Here is a 14,222-nt window from a genome sequence, read left to right as displayed (position 1 = left end):
AAGTAGAGTGACTTTCTGAGCTTTGAGTTGGGTCATAAAGTATGTAAAACTAAAGTGTTGAGAATCAGTTTATTGGAAATGATAGCCACATAAAGCTATGCATTTGGTTTGGCTTTCTGTGGTAACATTGAACCCATTTGATGCCGCTAATCATCTTTGCGATAATTTCATACTTTTGTTTTTTGCATCATTTCTAGATGTCACTGCTGTGTGTATATTAGAAGGGTTCCAAAATCAGCAAAGCATGCTGTTAGCTGATAAAGTTCTTAAACTTCTTGGAAAAGAGAAAGCCAAAGAAAAATACAAGGTAAATTAATCTGAATTGGTTAATAGAGGGAGTATACATTGTGAAGGGTCGTTTCTAATTTATACTGCTTAAACTTGGGCACGATGGTTACAACTGAAATTAGATCCGGATTATATTTCTTTTTCCTGTAATCTTGGGCTTTTGTGGCTTACCTTTTTAAAATAAGAATGTAAACTATGTCCAGTATTGCACCTGGAGGATATTGAAAGAATTCATGTATATTAGAAGTTGCCAAACAATGGCCTACAGGCCAAATCCAGCCTGCCACCTGTTTTTATAAATAATGTGCCAATAGTGTTTTATTGGAACTCAGCCACTCACACATTGTTTTAGATGCTTTTAAGCTACAGCAGCAGAGTTGAGTGGTTGTGACAGAGACTGTATGGCACATAAAGCCTAAAATATTTACTATCTGGCCTTTTACAGAAAAAAATTGCCAACTCCTACTCTTTAAAGTTTTTAAAGATATGCTGTATAAATTGGCATTGGTTTTACACAGTTAGTAGATGGTTTAATTCAAGAAACATTTATTGAACAGAGGTCCATAATGGGCATTTTAGAAGGGTAGGTACAAAGACATGGTCCTTGCCCTTACAAAGTCCTTAATGAGAGGGACCATTAATAAGTATAAATGGCATGTTATTGGTAAAGTGTCATGGAGGGATATAAGTAGAGGGCTGTGGGAGTACCACAGGTATTACTAAATATCAGTAGAGGTTTTCTGCTAAATTTCATAATATCGAGGCAGTTGTTTCTTTTTTCTTTAATAATAACTTGCTTTTCTCTTAAGTTGATTTTAATAATCTCTCTGTATTTTTAACTTCACATCTCTGAATATTAGCTGAGTTAAACAGAGTTAAGACAGGTTTCTTCACTGCAGGACTTTCTTGTGCTAGTATGTGTTGTGAATCTCCAAATACAGCTATACTGGTTCTCAGTCTCTTTAAACTCTGGAACTTATTTCCTTCCCTTCAGCATCTGGTAGAACATGCTGTTTTGAGGAACTAGAACTGGTGCTCCTCAAAATATTTTGCAAAATACCATGTTAGAGTCTCACAAATTGAACTTTGAAGGAACCTCGTTTCCTTGAGTATAATGCTATTGTTGAGTAATTATACTGGTTGGACTGCAGAGTAGTAAGAAAATATGATAACCTACATTTATATAGGTTCCAAATTAGTTTACACATATATTTTCTAACCTGTTTGTATTCCACTTTGTAAATTCCACTTTGCAAAATACTTTTCATTTTATTATTTTTATTTTTACAATAACCCTATAAGATAAATAAGGATAGTATTTTTATTGCTATTTTAGAGATGAGAAAACTGAGAATGACATGTGTAAGGACATGGCTAATAAGTGGCAGAGCTAGAATTTATATCTTGTTCCTTTGATACATAAGGCCATTACTTATAAAATATTGTTCTCATTTTAAATTTGTTAGTCTGTGAAAGACAGGGAAGTGGTAGCTTCATTTCTAAGCTGAAATAGGAAACTACAAGATATTAATGATTTATTCAACTTCAGTAAGGGCTATTTAAATTTCTATTTAAGCTTTTTCCCTGAAGTGGTAGATGATTGCCACTTATATATTCCAACACAGGGTCTTCAGTGAAATACTTAAGTTAGGTGTATTTATCGCTTGGTGGTGACCATTTGATTTAAAATGGTAATTAAGACACACTGAATCTCTCCCCAGAGAGAACACCAAAAAAAGAGTGTGAATTCCTTAGATTTTTCTATTCAGTTTTCTTATTTACCCCACTCTCATCTATCCTAGATTAGATCATATACTTACAAAGCCAGATTCATTTTTTCCCCCTCCTTCAAATACAAAGACATTAAATCTACCAAAATAATAGAAATGGTATTTGTTGTACATACAATTTAGAATACCATATTTCCACTCTAAAATCTTTGGGTTGAATTTTGCAAAGGATCCAAAATATGTTATGAGAGCTCTTTGGTGACATTAGTCCCTTTTCCTTCTTCCTTTAAGACTTTATCATCTTAAGTATAATAAGGAGAAACAAAATACTTCTATGATTATGAATCAGGTTGCCATGGGAAAAAGTAGTAATTAAAAGAGGAAATGAGATTTCATTCTGACTTTCAGTGGCACTTACTCCAATAGAGATCTTCAGATGCAGAATAAGTAGGGGACGAATGAAAGCCCATGGTAGATGGACTTAACATTGTAGCACCTGTGTAAGACATGGTCCTGAGTAGTAAATTGAGATGTTAATCTTCTAGGACAGGAAGATAATTTTAGCTCAGAAGGAGATAATTTTAACTCAGCAGTTGTTTATCTCCTTTGTTCCAGATTTCACCTTCTTTTAGTGAGTGGTTCTAAGAGTTCTTGACATTTTACATCTTTGGAGAGGGGAAAGGTTCTCATTTAAAACCTACTTTGAACAGCTGGGACTGGCAGCATTACCATTTCCACTGTCTATCGCGCTACGGTTTGGAGCCTGATATCCTTCAGTTATCTGAAAAAGAGACGCCAGTTTTTACGACAGTGGTTCTCAGTGTTCTGCAAAGGCATCTGCTTCTTTGGTTAGTGTTTTCTATTTTGATGTGTATAAATATGATTAAATTTCAGAATCGTGAACCTCTGATGCCATCTCCACAGTTTATCAAATCTTACTTCAGTTCTTTCACGGATGATATAATTTCTCAGCCAATGCTTAAAGGAGAGAAGTCTGATGAAGATAAAGACAAGGAAGGGGAGGCTTTAGAAGTAAAAGAAAAGTAAGTGTCTCGAGTATAGTATCTGCTTAATGTTTTGTTTTTCTTTTTGGCGGGGACGTAGCCAAAGCGGGGGGTTTTTGCTGCCCTAGAGCCAAAGTGGAGCTCTGAGTCATCTCCAAAAAATCTGTTTATAAATAGATATAAATATAACAAAATTATAATATATAATAATATTATAATAGTAAAAATACTTCTCTTCTCACACATGTCTATTACACCCTAAGAGTTACCTCTGTGGTGACTCAAGGTTTTACTGCCAGGAGTCTACCCTGCTTTTAAGGTCCTACATGATATTCTCAAGAGATCTCCTAGTGGAGATCAAGTGGTTGATTATATTTGAACAGGGGCAGTAACTTAAAAAATGATTGTGTAGCTCAATATCCAGATGTTTTAGTGCAAGGAAGTTTATAATATATAACTTAATTTTTAGGAGTGCCCAAAAGAGTGACTTTGTTCAAGGTTTTTTCTGCATGCCTAGGAAAATGCCATTCTTTGGATTTGTGTTTGCTCCTGTAGAGAGCTGAAACCAAAGTACAAGATACTATGTTTACAACTGGAGGTCAAGTGATATAATGTAGTATATAAGCTATCTAGCCTGCTTATCCATTTATATTCATCAATACTTTTATCTTGCTGTTGAGGCTAGCTCTCCTCTCCAAGAGAAGGTACAACATTATTACCAACATGACATTTTTCTAATGAGTTTGGAAGAAAAGGGAATACTGTTCCCAAAGCAAAGCATAATTTTGCATCTATAGCATATTGGAAGGTTTAAGGAAAAAGATTGCTTTTAATTTGTATCTCCCAATTTTTCTACCATTATTGGCCACCTTTTAAGGGAGGATACTATGTATAATTGAGCCAAGATGTTCAAGTTTGAGTTAGTTGGTGAGCAATCTCTTTGAGAAGATTGTAGATGGGAAGCAAATGTTTAAGGTAATGCCAATAATTGCCTCTTCTGATTAGGAAATAGTCCTTATCCCAGAAAAACTACAGTGAAGTTAATACCATTATTCTAAGAACTGTCTTGACAGGTGGCAGGACATAGCTATCTCTCACCAGAACACTAATTGGAATTGGTCCTAAGTTTTTGAATTCTATTTTACTCTGAGCCTTAGCTTCATCATTTTTTGAACGGGGAAGTAATAATTACCTTTGAGGCTTATTGTGAGGTTTAGAGGTCATGTTTGTAAGTATCTAGCACTTAGGTTCTCAATAAATAGGAACCGTTATTACTTCCAATCTGATTTAGTAATTATTTTGTCTTACCCTGGTGACCTGAGGAATAAAACTAGAGTGCAGGGAATATTAGAATGTAATTATAGGAAAGGTTAGCACAGAGTTTGTAAGACTTTGACTGACATAACTTTTAAGTCACTTGCCAGTTTTCTCTTTTCAGAATATGTAGCAAATGAAATAAGAAAATGTAATTTACAGTGCCCCTTAAAGGACATATAGTGTAAATTCCTTTTCAGTTCAAAAAATTCCTTCTACAAGCCTTCTCAATAAAAGTCATCATTTTAGAAGAGTGATGATATTGTGGTCACTGCTTTTTAAAAAGTAGGGGAAGGGTGTTTTCTTTAAGTACTATTTGATGAAAGGGTCTGCTTCTTTGATATTTCCACCTATTCATTCTAGGTCTCTTCTTTTAGGTGAAACAACACAACTTCTGGATGAGAGCCTCTTATCAATAGATATTTCCCTGCCTCCAGTTCTTGCTCCCTTACAGTCCCATTTTCCACAACACAGCCAGAGTGATCTTTACAAAGTACAACTCAGGTCACACCTCTTCCCTTGGGTTCTGTGACCCTAAACTTACTTAATAACTTTCTATTTCTCTGTTCTTTCTGTTAGTCATAAAATAACTGTTGCATGCCATCAATGTGCCACAGATAAGAAGGTGAATAAGACAGGATCCTTTCCTATGTTGCAGATCAGTCTGTCATTAGCTCATCTTTTGAATAAAACAGGATCCTTTCCTATGTTGCAGATCAGTCTGTCACTAGCTCATCTTTTCATGTGTCTAAATGTTGAAGCCTGGGCAATAACCCTAAGTTACTGCCATTTTCTCTGTTGTTCCTTTTTTAAAACTGTCTCTCCAAGGCAGCAAGAAAATCCCAGTCTGCATCAAAAATCCTAATCTGTTACACACACTGCCCCGCATACCACCACCCACACTCCAGTCTCACATTGACAGGCTAACTTGTTAAGGGGAAGAGGACAATTGTTTAACTCAAGTATACTAAATGTGGCAAGTTTTAGCATTTGATGCTTTTTTAGTAATTTTTTATGCTCATTTTATTAGTAATAAATAGTAATTTCCTATGCTTATTTTATTTTCAGCTCTGGATACTTAAAGGCCAAACAGTATATGGAAGAAGAAAACTATGATAAAATCATAAGTGAATGCTCAAAAGAAATAGATGCCCAAGGCAAATACATGGCAGAAGCATTATTACTACGAGCTACTTTCTACTTGCTTATTGGCAATGCCAATGCGGCCAAACCAGATTTAGATAAGGTCATCAGCTTGAAAGAAGCTAATGTGAAGGTACATTTAAAACTCTGTGTGTGTGCATGTGAAAAATTAATAATAAATAAAAATAAGACTTTCAGGTATGTTTTGCCAAAGTTTTGGCATTTCAATTGCCATTCTCCAAAAGATTACTTTTTGTTTTGGAAGGGACTACGCCTAATGATGATTGAGTTGGTGCAGTGAAACTGAATCATAAATGTCAGTGATAGATATCTTTAACTAGGAAAGGACTTCTTTTTTCCCCTATAATATCTGGTAGCTTCAGCTTCCCCATAGAGCTTCTGCCTACTGTATTGGACTGTATTTGGGTAGGGGTAAAGGTGATGTAGCAGTGCTATAGGTAGTATTGTAAATAACATGCAATATGTAGTACAGGGTTATAAAATGCATTTAATAAAAAATAAACACATTTAATATATTCTGAAAGATTTTATTTACATGAGGAAAAAACAAGATCTAAAAATATAATATAGGGCCTCCCTGGTGGCGCAGTGGTTGAGAGTCCGCCTGCCGATGCAGGGGACACGGGTTCGTGCCCCGGTCTGGGAGGATCCCATATGCCGCGGAGCGGCTGGGCCCGTGAGCCATGGCCGCTGGGCCTGCGCATCCGGAGCCTGTGCTCCGCAACGGGAGAGGCCACAACAGTGAGAGGCCACAACAGTGAGAGGCCCACATACCGCAAAAAGAAAAAAAAAAAAAAAAAAAAGAAAAAAATATATAATATAGAAATATACTGAAATATACCAAAAGTTTTTACAGTTGTGTGGTTGGAACAGCTTTTCGTTTTCTACGTGTTGTTGTGTGTATGTAGTTATTTTTATAATTAAGATTTGGTGGGGGGGGTGTCTGTCGAATTATATGAGCCTTCTACTCAGTGTAACAAGAATAGCGGTTAGCTGCCAAAGTACTGTACTCCTTATTAGATGGTTAACATCTCTTTTTCCTCATTGAATTAAGTGAACTCTGGCTTTATTCACCTCCAAATGAATCATTCATGTATTTTATGGAAAATGAGAGTTGTTTTCAAGGCCTAAGTATTTGTTAGCAAATTATCTTAACTTCTTATAAACAAAAGTAATTTAAACTAAGTATTTGTTAAAAGTCCTTCTCAAAATAGATTTTCAAGTTGAAGATACCCTAGTAATAATTATCTTTAATTTTATTTCCTGCTGATTTTCCTGATGATTACAAATATGTTCTGTTATTTGTTTTTGTTATTGTTGTGAGGGCATTCTTATTTGTTTCATTGAGGAAAACATACGTGTGTACTTTTTTTTTTTTTTTTTTTTTTTTTTTTTTTTTTTTTTTTTTTTTTTTGCTGTACGCGGGCCTCTCACTGCCGTGGCCTCTCCCGTTGCGGAGCACAGGCTCCGGACACACAGGCTCCGCGGCCATGGCTCGCGGGCCCAGCCGCTCCGCGGCATGTGGGATCCTCCGGGATCGGGGCACGAACCCGTGTCCCCTGCATCGGCAGGCGGACTCTCAACCACTGCGCCACCAGGGAAGCCCCATACGTGTGTACTTTTGCCTTGAAAAAATTTTAGAGAAGAATCCTATTTCTTATTTCATGATCATGATTTTTTGTTTTAATGGCAAGTGGTGATGCCTGTCATATGCCATGTACAAATATGAGCTCAAAACGGATCAGAGACCTGAATGTTAAGAGCCAAAACTATAAAACTCTTAGAAGAAAACATAGGAGGAAATCTTCAATACTTTAGATTAAGCTGTGGTTCCTTAGGCATGACACCAAAAGCACAAGTGACCAAAAAAAGGGAAAACACATTCCACAGGATGGGAGAAAATATTCACAAGTCATATATCTGATAAGGGGCTTGTATCCAGAATATATTAAAGAAGTTTTTCTTAACAACTCAACAATAAAAAGATAGCCTAATTTAAAAACAGGAAAGGATCTGAATAGACATTTTCCCAAAGAACATGTACAAATAGCCAATAAGAACAAGAAAAGCTGCTTAGCATCATTAGCCCTTAGGGAAATGCAAATCAAAATCACAACGAGGTATCACTTTATACCCACTAGGATGGCTGTAATCAGAAATTTGGACAATTAAAAGTATTGGTATAGATATGGAGAAGTTGGAACTCTCATATATTGCTGGTAGGAATATAAAATGGTAAAATCCCTTTGGAAATTAGTTGGGGTTGGGAAGTTCCTCAAAATGTTAAACATAGAGTTACCATGTGACCCAGTAGTTCCTCTCCTAGGTATATATACCCACGAGAATTGAATTCATATGTCAACACAAAAACTTGTACATGAATGTTCATAGCAGCATTATTCATAGGAGCCAAAAAGTGGAAGCAACTCAAATGTCCATCAGCTGGGGAACAGATAAATAAAATGTGATATATCTATACAATGGAATATTATTCAGCCATTAAAAAAGAATGAGCTGGGATGAAGTGAGAGAGTAGCACTGACATGTATACACCACCAAATGTAAAATGGATGGCTAGTGGGAAGCTGCACAGGGAGATCAGCTCCAATGCTTTGTGATGACCTAGAGGGGTGGGGTGGGAGGGTGGAAGGGAGGCTTAAGAGGGAGGGGATATGGGGGTATATGTATACATATAGCTGATCCACTTTGTTCTACAGCAGAAACTAACACACCATTGTAGAGCAATTATACTCCAATAAAGATATTTAAAAAAAGAAAAGAATGAAGTACTGATATACGTTACAACATAGACAAACCTTGAAAACATGCTACATGAAAGAAGCCAGTCACAAAAAGACCGCATTATGTACGATTCCAGTTTGTATGAAATGTCCGGAATATACAAATCCATAGAAAGAGAAAAAAAGACTGATGGTTTCTAGGGACTGAGAATTAGGGAGGAAGTAGGGAGTGCCTGCTAATGTGTATGAGATTTCCTTTGGGAGTGGTGAAAATGTTCTAGAATTAGTGGTAACAGTTGCACAACTCTGAATATACTAAAAATGACTGGCTTATATACTTTTAAAGGGTGAGCTTTATGGTATGTGAATTACATCTCAATAAAGCTGTTATTTAAAAAATACTAAATTAGAATAAAAAGTAGTAATGATGAATCTTTCCTCATTTGGGGTATATAGCTTCGAGCAAATGCTCTCATCAAAAGAGGCAGCATGTATATGCAACAGCAGCAGCCTTTGCTGTCTACTCAGGATTTTAACATGGCTGCCGACATCGATCCTCAGAATGCAGATGTTTATCACCACCGAGGACAGGTAAATTAATTTTCTTAAAGAGTTCTGATCTTTGAATTGAGGAATTTGATACCATTTTGAGAATGTCTTCAAAGTTTTCTTACATCACTTGTGATAGCTGTGAACAAAGTATCAGAGTGGTTTACAGTTTGGGTTGGCATTTATTTAGTCCCATCTTGAACATTTGTCCTGATATTTACTTGTAAAAAAAAAAAAGGAAGAGGAAGGCTATAAATGTTGGCTTTTGCCAGTTCAGGTTTGTTTTTCAGGTGTTTCTGCTTCATAGGTTTTCAACGAGTAAAACATTAAAAACGTGTAGTGACAAATTAAAGAAAGAAAATGTAGTGAGCATTTTGAGTTAATGCTAGAATTAACAGAATGATTTTTGTGGGCTTTCTTGCTGAAAGGAATTATTAGCCTGAACTATCCAGACAGTATCAAAAAAATCTCTTCTGAGTGGAGTTTTATATCATGCATATTTGTTTTTTAGTAAAAATATATAGTGAAGAAAACAGTTCCCAATTTCAGCCTCATCTAGAGAAAACGCGGCTTTATAAATCTGCTTGTGTGACGTGGCTTCTTGGAATGCATTAGAGTAGAAAGTATGGGCTAATCCATATAATAACAGAAAAGTCAGGTTCTTTCTAATGGAGAATTTTATCTAATATTTCTGTCTGAAGGGTCTTAAGAAGTGTTGAGATAACCTTAAAATTCTTGGTATTTTGATCCTTACTGGTAATGTCTTTTAAGATTAATTTGAAATGTAATTATCTACAGTCTGATCTACTTTGACATTTGAAAGTACAGAGATATTTCATTTTCTAGAAGAAAAATCACTTAAGAGTGATCAAAAATGGTAGGTTTATAGTGCTTTTTAAAAAAATTGGACACTGGTTTTAAGTTTTAGAGTCTTTCCTTTAAAATTATAAGATTTTCTAGTTCACTATTTCTAGAAAGTAATTCTATATTGAATAATTACATGCGTAGCATTATGCTGAGCTGTACTAAGAGGCACGGTACATATTTAACTGGTGTACTTGTTATTTTGAACTGCGTTTATCTATGTACTTTTTTTCCTTAGCTGAAAATACTGCTTGATCAAGTTGAAGAAGCAGTAGCAGATTTTGATGAATGTATTAGATTAAGACCTGAGTCTGCTCTGGCACAAGCTCAGAAATGTTTTGCATTGGTAGGTTTGACTTTCTTTTGTATTTTCCTAAACATCAATATTTCCCATTGATAACAAAAATGAGTATCATTGTCTACGAAATCATCTACTGACAGGGAGAAAAACATGTCAGTTTAGGAAGGTAGAAGTGTGTATTACTTGAGGTTCTGCTCCATTATTTCTCTGGATGCCTTATTTGGTTCATTTTGATAGATGTTTGTCCCTGATTTTATGCCCCCTAAACAGCACTCTTCTCTCTAATTCTCTACTATAAACCAGTACGAAGAACAAAAGCATTTAGAGGAAATACTCTGCAATCATTACACCATATAACTCATCTCTCATTTCGCCTTTGTAGAGCTATTAATATTCAGAAATACAGAGTTGAAAATCAGGTAAAATAAGGCCATTTCTAATGAAATCAGATACTTCAGTTAACCCCATACCCTGAGTCCTAAAAGGATTTTCCTTTTAAAGAAAGAAATTGGGGGCTTCCCTGGTGGCGCAGTGGTTGAGAATCTGCCTGCCAATGCACGGGATACGGGTTCGAGCCCTGGTCTGGGAAGATCCCACGTGCCATGGAGCAACTGGGCCCGTGAGCCACAACTACTGAGCCTGTGCGTCTGGAGCCTGTGCTCCGCAACAAGAGAGGCCGCGACAGTGAGAGGCCCGCGCACCATGATGAAGAGTGGCTCCCGCTTGCCACAACTAGAGAAAGCCCTCGCACAGAAACGAAGACCCAACACAGCCAAAAATAAATAAATAAATAATTATTTTATTAAAAAAATAAGAGGGATTTCAAATAAACAACCTAACTTTATAAAAAAAAATTAAAAAAAGAAAGAAATTGGGTCACAAACACATTTATATTACAGATTAAAAATGTTACCAGATGAAGGAGCTTTATGATACTTTTATTATAAAGTAATAATAAATAATAAATAAAGTGATAATAAATTATATTGAATTTAAAAGTCCTCTACTTATATGCAGAGTTAACCTGTTACAAGTTAGTCTTCTTCTAGAATACTGAACATCTTGAAATTGTTTAGTGGCAATGAAGTCCTAATTGTACATAGCCTAAGGATCCCTGCTCTAAAGATATTCCCGTGGAACCCTTTTAGATGCAGCAAATTATGTAGCAGATTGCCTGCTTCTCTGGAAATATTTATGTAATTTTGTGTGACTTTTATAATATGTTAACATTTCCTGAGTTTTTGAGTTCTTGATTTGACAGGCCTGTTTTGATTTTTTTACACAGTATCGCCAAGCATATACGGGAAACAATTCTTCACAAATCCAAGCAGCTATGAAAGGTTTTGAAGAGGTCATAAAGAAATTTCCAAGGTGTGCTGAAGGCTATGCATTATATGCCCAGGTAAATGTCATTTTTCATATTTTTTCACTTGCCAGTTCTTTTTTAAAGAACTGCATTCATATCTTGAATGCTGGCCTGGAAATCAGAAAATAGTGCTTCTCTTGTTGCAGCTTTTGTGGAAGCAGATGGCTTTGTTCCTACTTTGTTTCTCCTGGTCCCCAGGATGGTCCTGGGTCACCTTAAGAGGGCTTCCTATGTTATACAATTTGAAAACCGTGGCCCTAAACTTGTAACATGGGGAAGCTTAAATAGAGCATTTCCCTCATGTTTTCATTTGGATTGGATTTGCAAAATTTAATTACCTTAGGAAAATCTACTGTATGCAATTGGTGAGGGAAATGTCCTTGGAAAGGGTTTTCTTTCTATTTGATCACTGTTCTTTTAAATGGTTAGATAGTCTGTAACAGCTCATTTTAATCTCTGGTTTGTTTAAAATTCTTGAAGCTTTCCTTGGTTTAGGATTGAAGCTATGGAAATTAGGATTTAAATTTGGATTATTTTCACTTTTTGGGTTTTTTTTGGCTGCGGTGGGTCTTCGTTGCTGCACGTGGGCTTTCTCTAGCTGCAGCGAGCAGAGGCTACTCTTCGTTGCTGTGCGCGGGCTTCTCATTGCAGTGGCTTCTCTTGTTGAGGAGCACGGGCTCTAAGGCTTAAGTAGTTGTGGTGTGAGGGCTCAGTAGTTGTAGCGCACGGGCTTAGTTGCTCCATGGCATGTGGGATCTTCCCAGACTAGGGCTCGAACCTGTGTCTCCTGCATTGGCAGGCAGATTCTTAACCACTGCGCCACCAGGGAAGCCCCACTTTTTAAATTATAGTTTGAAGTCTTTGAAAACTTATTTATTAATTTTAAATCATCCATTTAAATGAAAATGATTAACTTCTTATAGCCACAGTTAAAGAGTTTTTCCTCTAACTAAATGATCTCTGAATGACTGTTTCTTTCTTAGTCTTTAAGTTGAAAGCTGCTTTTGGTATCTCAAAAACCAGCCATCTCAAAACTCTATATATTTTCTCTTATTCTTCGTATTCCAAAGAAATGTTGTTCCCCTCCCTCCTTATCCCCACAAACATCACAGAAATAGGAAGCATTTAAAAATGACTGTCTGTATTAGACTCCTACCTCCAGACATTCTTAGGGTTGCTTGTTTTGTTTTTAATTTCCTTCATGTTATCTTTAGTCCAGTTATAAGAAAAGTTCCACAGGATAAAACTTTCTTTTTGAGGGTTTATTGAGAGGGACTATAGAAGATTGATTGTGTCGGATCTATTATGTAAAAGTCCTACCATCACTGCATTATTTTAGGGGTTGAAATTCTGCAGTATGAAGTACAACCCAGGAATTCTTTTTTTGTTTATTTGTTTTTAATATATTCTTTTCCATTATAGTTTAGCACAGGATATTGAGTATAGTTCCCTGTGCTATACAGTAGGACCTTGTTCTTTATCCATTCTAAATGTAATAGTTTGCATCTACCAAGCCCAAACTCCTAATCTGTCCCTCCCTTTCTCCTGCTCTTGCTTGGCAACCACAAGTCTGTTTTCTGTGTCTGTTTCCTTTTTATACATAGATTCATTTGTGCCATATTTTAGGTTCCACATATAAGTGATATCATATGGTATTTGTCTTTCTCTTTCTGACTTACTTCACTTAGTATGATATTCTCCAGTTGCATCCATGTTGCTGCAAATGGCATTATTTCGTTCTTTATGGCTGAGTAATGTTCCATTTTATATATGTACCACATCTTCTTTATCCATTCATCTGTTGATGGACACTTAGGTTGTTTCCATGTTTTGGCTATTGTGAACAGTGCTGTTATGAACATAGGGGTACATGTATTTTTTTTTAACATCTTTACTGCAGTATAATTGCTTTACAATGTTGAGTTAGTTTCTCCTGTATAACAAAGTGAATCAGCTATATGCATATGTATATCTCCATATCCCCTCCCTCTTGTGTCTCCCTCCCACCCTCCTTATCCCACCCCTCTAGGTGCTCACAAAGCACCAAAGCTGATCGCCCTGGGCTATGCAGCTGCTTCCCACTAGCTATCTATTTTACATTTGGTAGTGTCTATATGTCCATGCTACTCTCTCACTTCGTCCCAGCTTACCCTGCCCCCTCCCCGTGTCCTGAAGTCCATTCTCGAATATGTCTGCATCTTTATTCCTGTCCTGCCCCTAGGTTCATTAGAACCTTTTTTTTTTTTTAGATTCCATATATATGTGTTAGCATATGGTATTTGTTTTTCTGACTTACTTCACTCTGTATGACAGACTCTAGGTCCATCGACCTCACTACAAATAACTCAATTTCGTCTCTTTTTATGGCTGAGTAATATTCCATTGTATATATGTGCCACAACTTCTTTATCCATTCATCTGTTGATGGACACTTAGGTTGCTTCCATGTCCTGGCTATTGTAAATAGTGCTGCAGTGAACATTGTGGTACATGACTCTTTTTGAACTATGGTTTTCTAAGGGTATATGCCCAGTAGTGAGATTGCTAAGTCATATGGTAGTGTGGGTTTTAGTTTTTTAAGGAACCTCCATACTGTTCTGTAGTGGCTGTATCAATTTACGTTCCCACCAAAAGTGCAAGAGGGTTCCCTTTTCTCCACACCCTCTCCAGAATTTATTGTTTGTACGTTTTTGGATGATGGCCATTCTGACCAGTGTGAGGTGATACCGCATTGTAGTTTTGATTTGCATTTCTCTAATGACTAGTGATGTTGAGCATCTTTTCATGTGTTTGTTGGCAATCTGTATATCTTGTTTGGAGAAATGTCTATTTAGGGCTTCTGCCCATTTTTGGATTGTTTTTTTGATATTGAGCTGCATGTGCTGCTTGTATATTTTGGAG

General features: G+C 36.4%; 1 protein-coding gene across 1 annotated transcript in view; it reads left to right on the top strand.

Annotated features, from left to right (window-relative positions):
- Positions 1-14,222, top strand: part of TOMM70 (translocase of outer mitochondrial membrane 70) — a 44,819-nt gene that overhangs the window by 18,167 nt on the left and 12,430 nt on the right. The window contains exons 4-9 of the mRNA XM_060099813.1: positions 198-307; positions 2,913-3,061; positions 5,405-5,612; positions 8,698-8,832; positions 9,893-10,000; positions 11,241-11,357. Of these exons, the coding sequence (XP_059955796.1) occupies positions 198-307; positions 2,913-3,061; positions 5,405-5,612; positions 8,698-8,832; positions 9,893-10,000; positions 11,241-11,357 (827 nt within the window). The remainder of the gene's footprint in view (positions 1-197; positions 308-2,912; positions 3,062-5,404; positions 5,613-8,697; positions 8,833-9,892; positions 10,001-11,240; positions 11,358-14,222) is intronic.

Source organism: Mesoplodon densirostris, chromosome 5, assembly GCF_025265405.1.
Source record: "Mesoplodon densirostris isolate mMesDen1 chromosome 5, mMesDen1 primary haplotype, whole genome shotgun sequence".
In the NCBI taxonomy this organism is placed as follows: domain Eukaryota; kingdom Metazoa; phylum Chordata; class Mammalia; order Artiodactyla; family Ziphiidae; genus Mesoplodon; species Mesoplodon densirostris.
The sequence above is the reverse complement of the archived record's forward strand: the minus strand, read 5'-3'. Positions and strand labels throughout refer to the sequence as shown.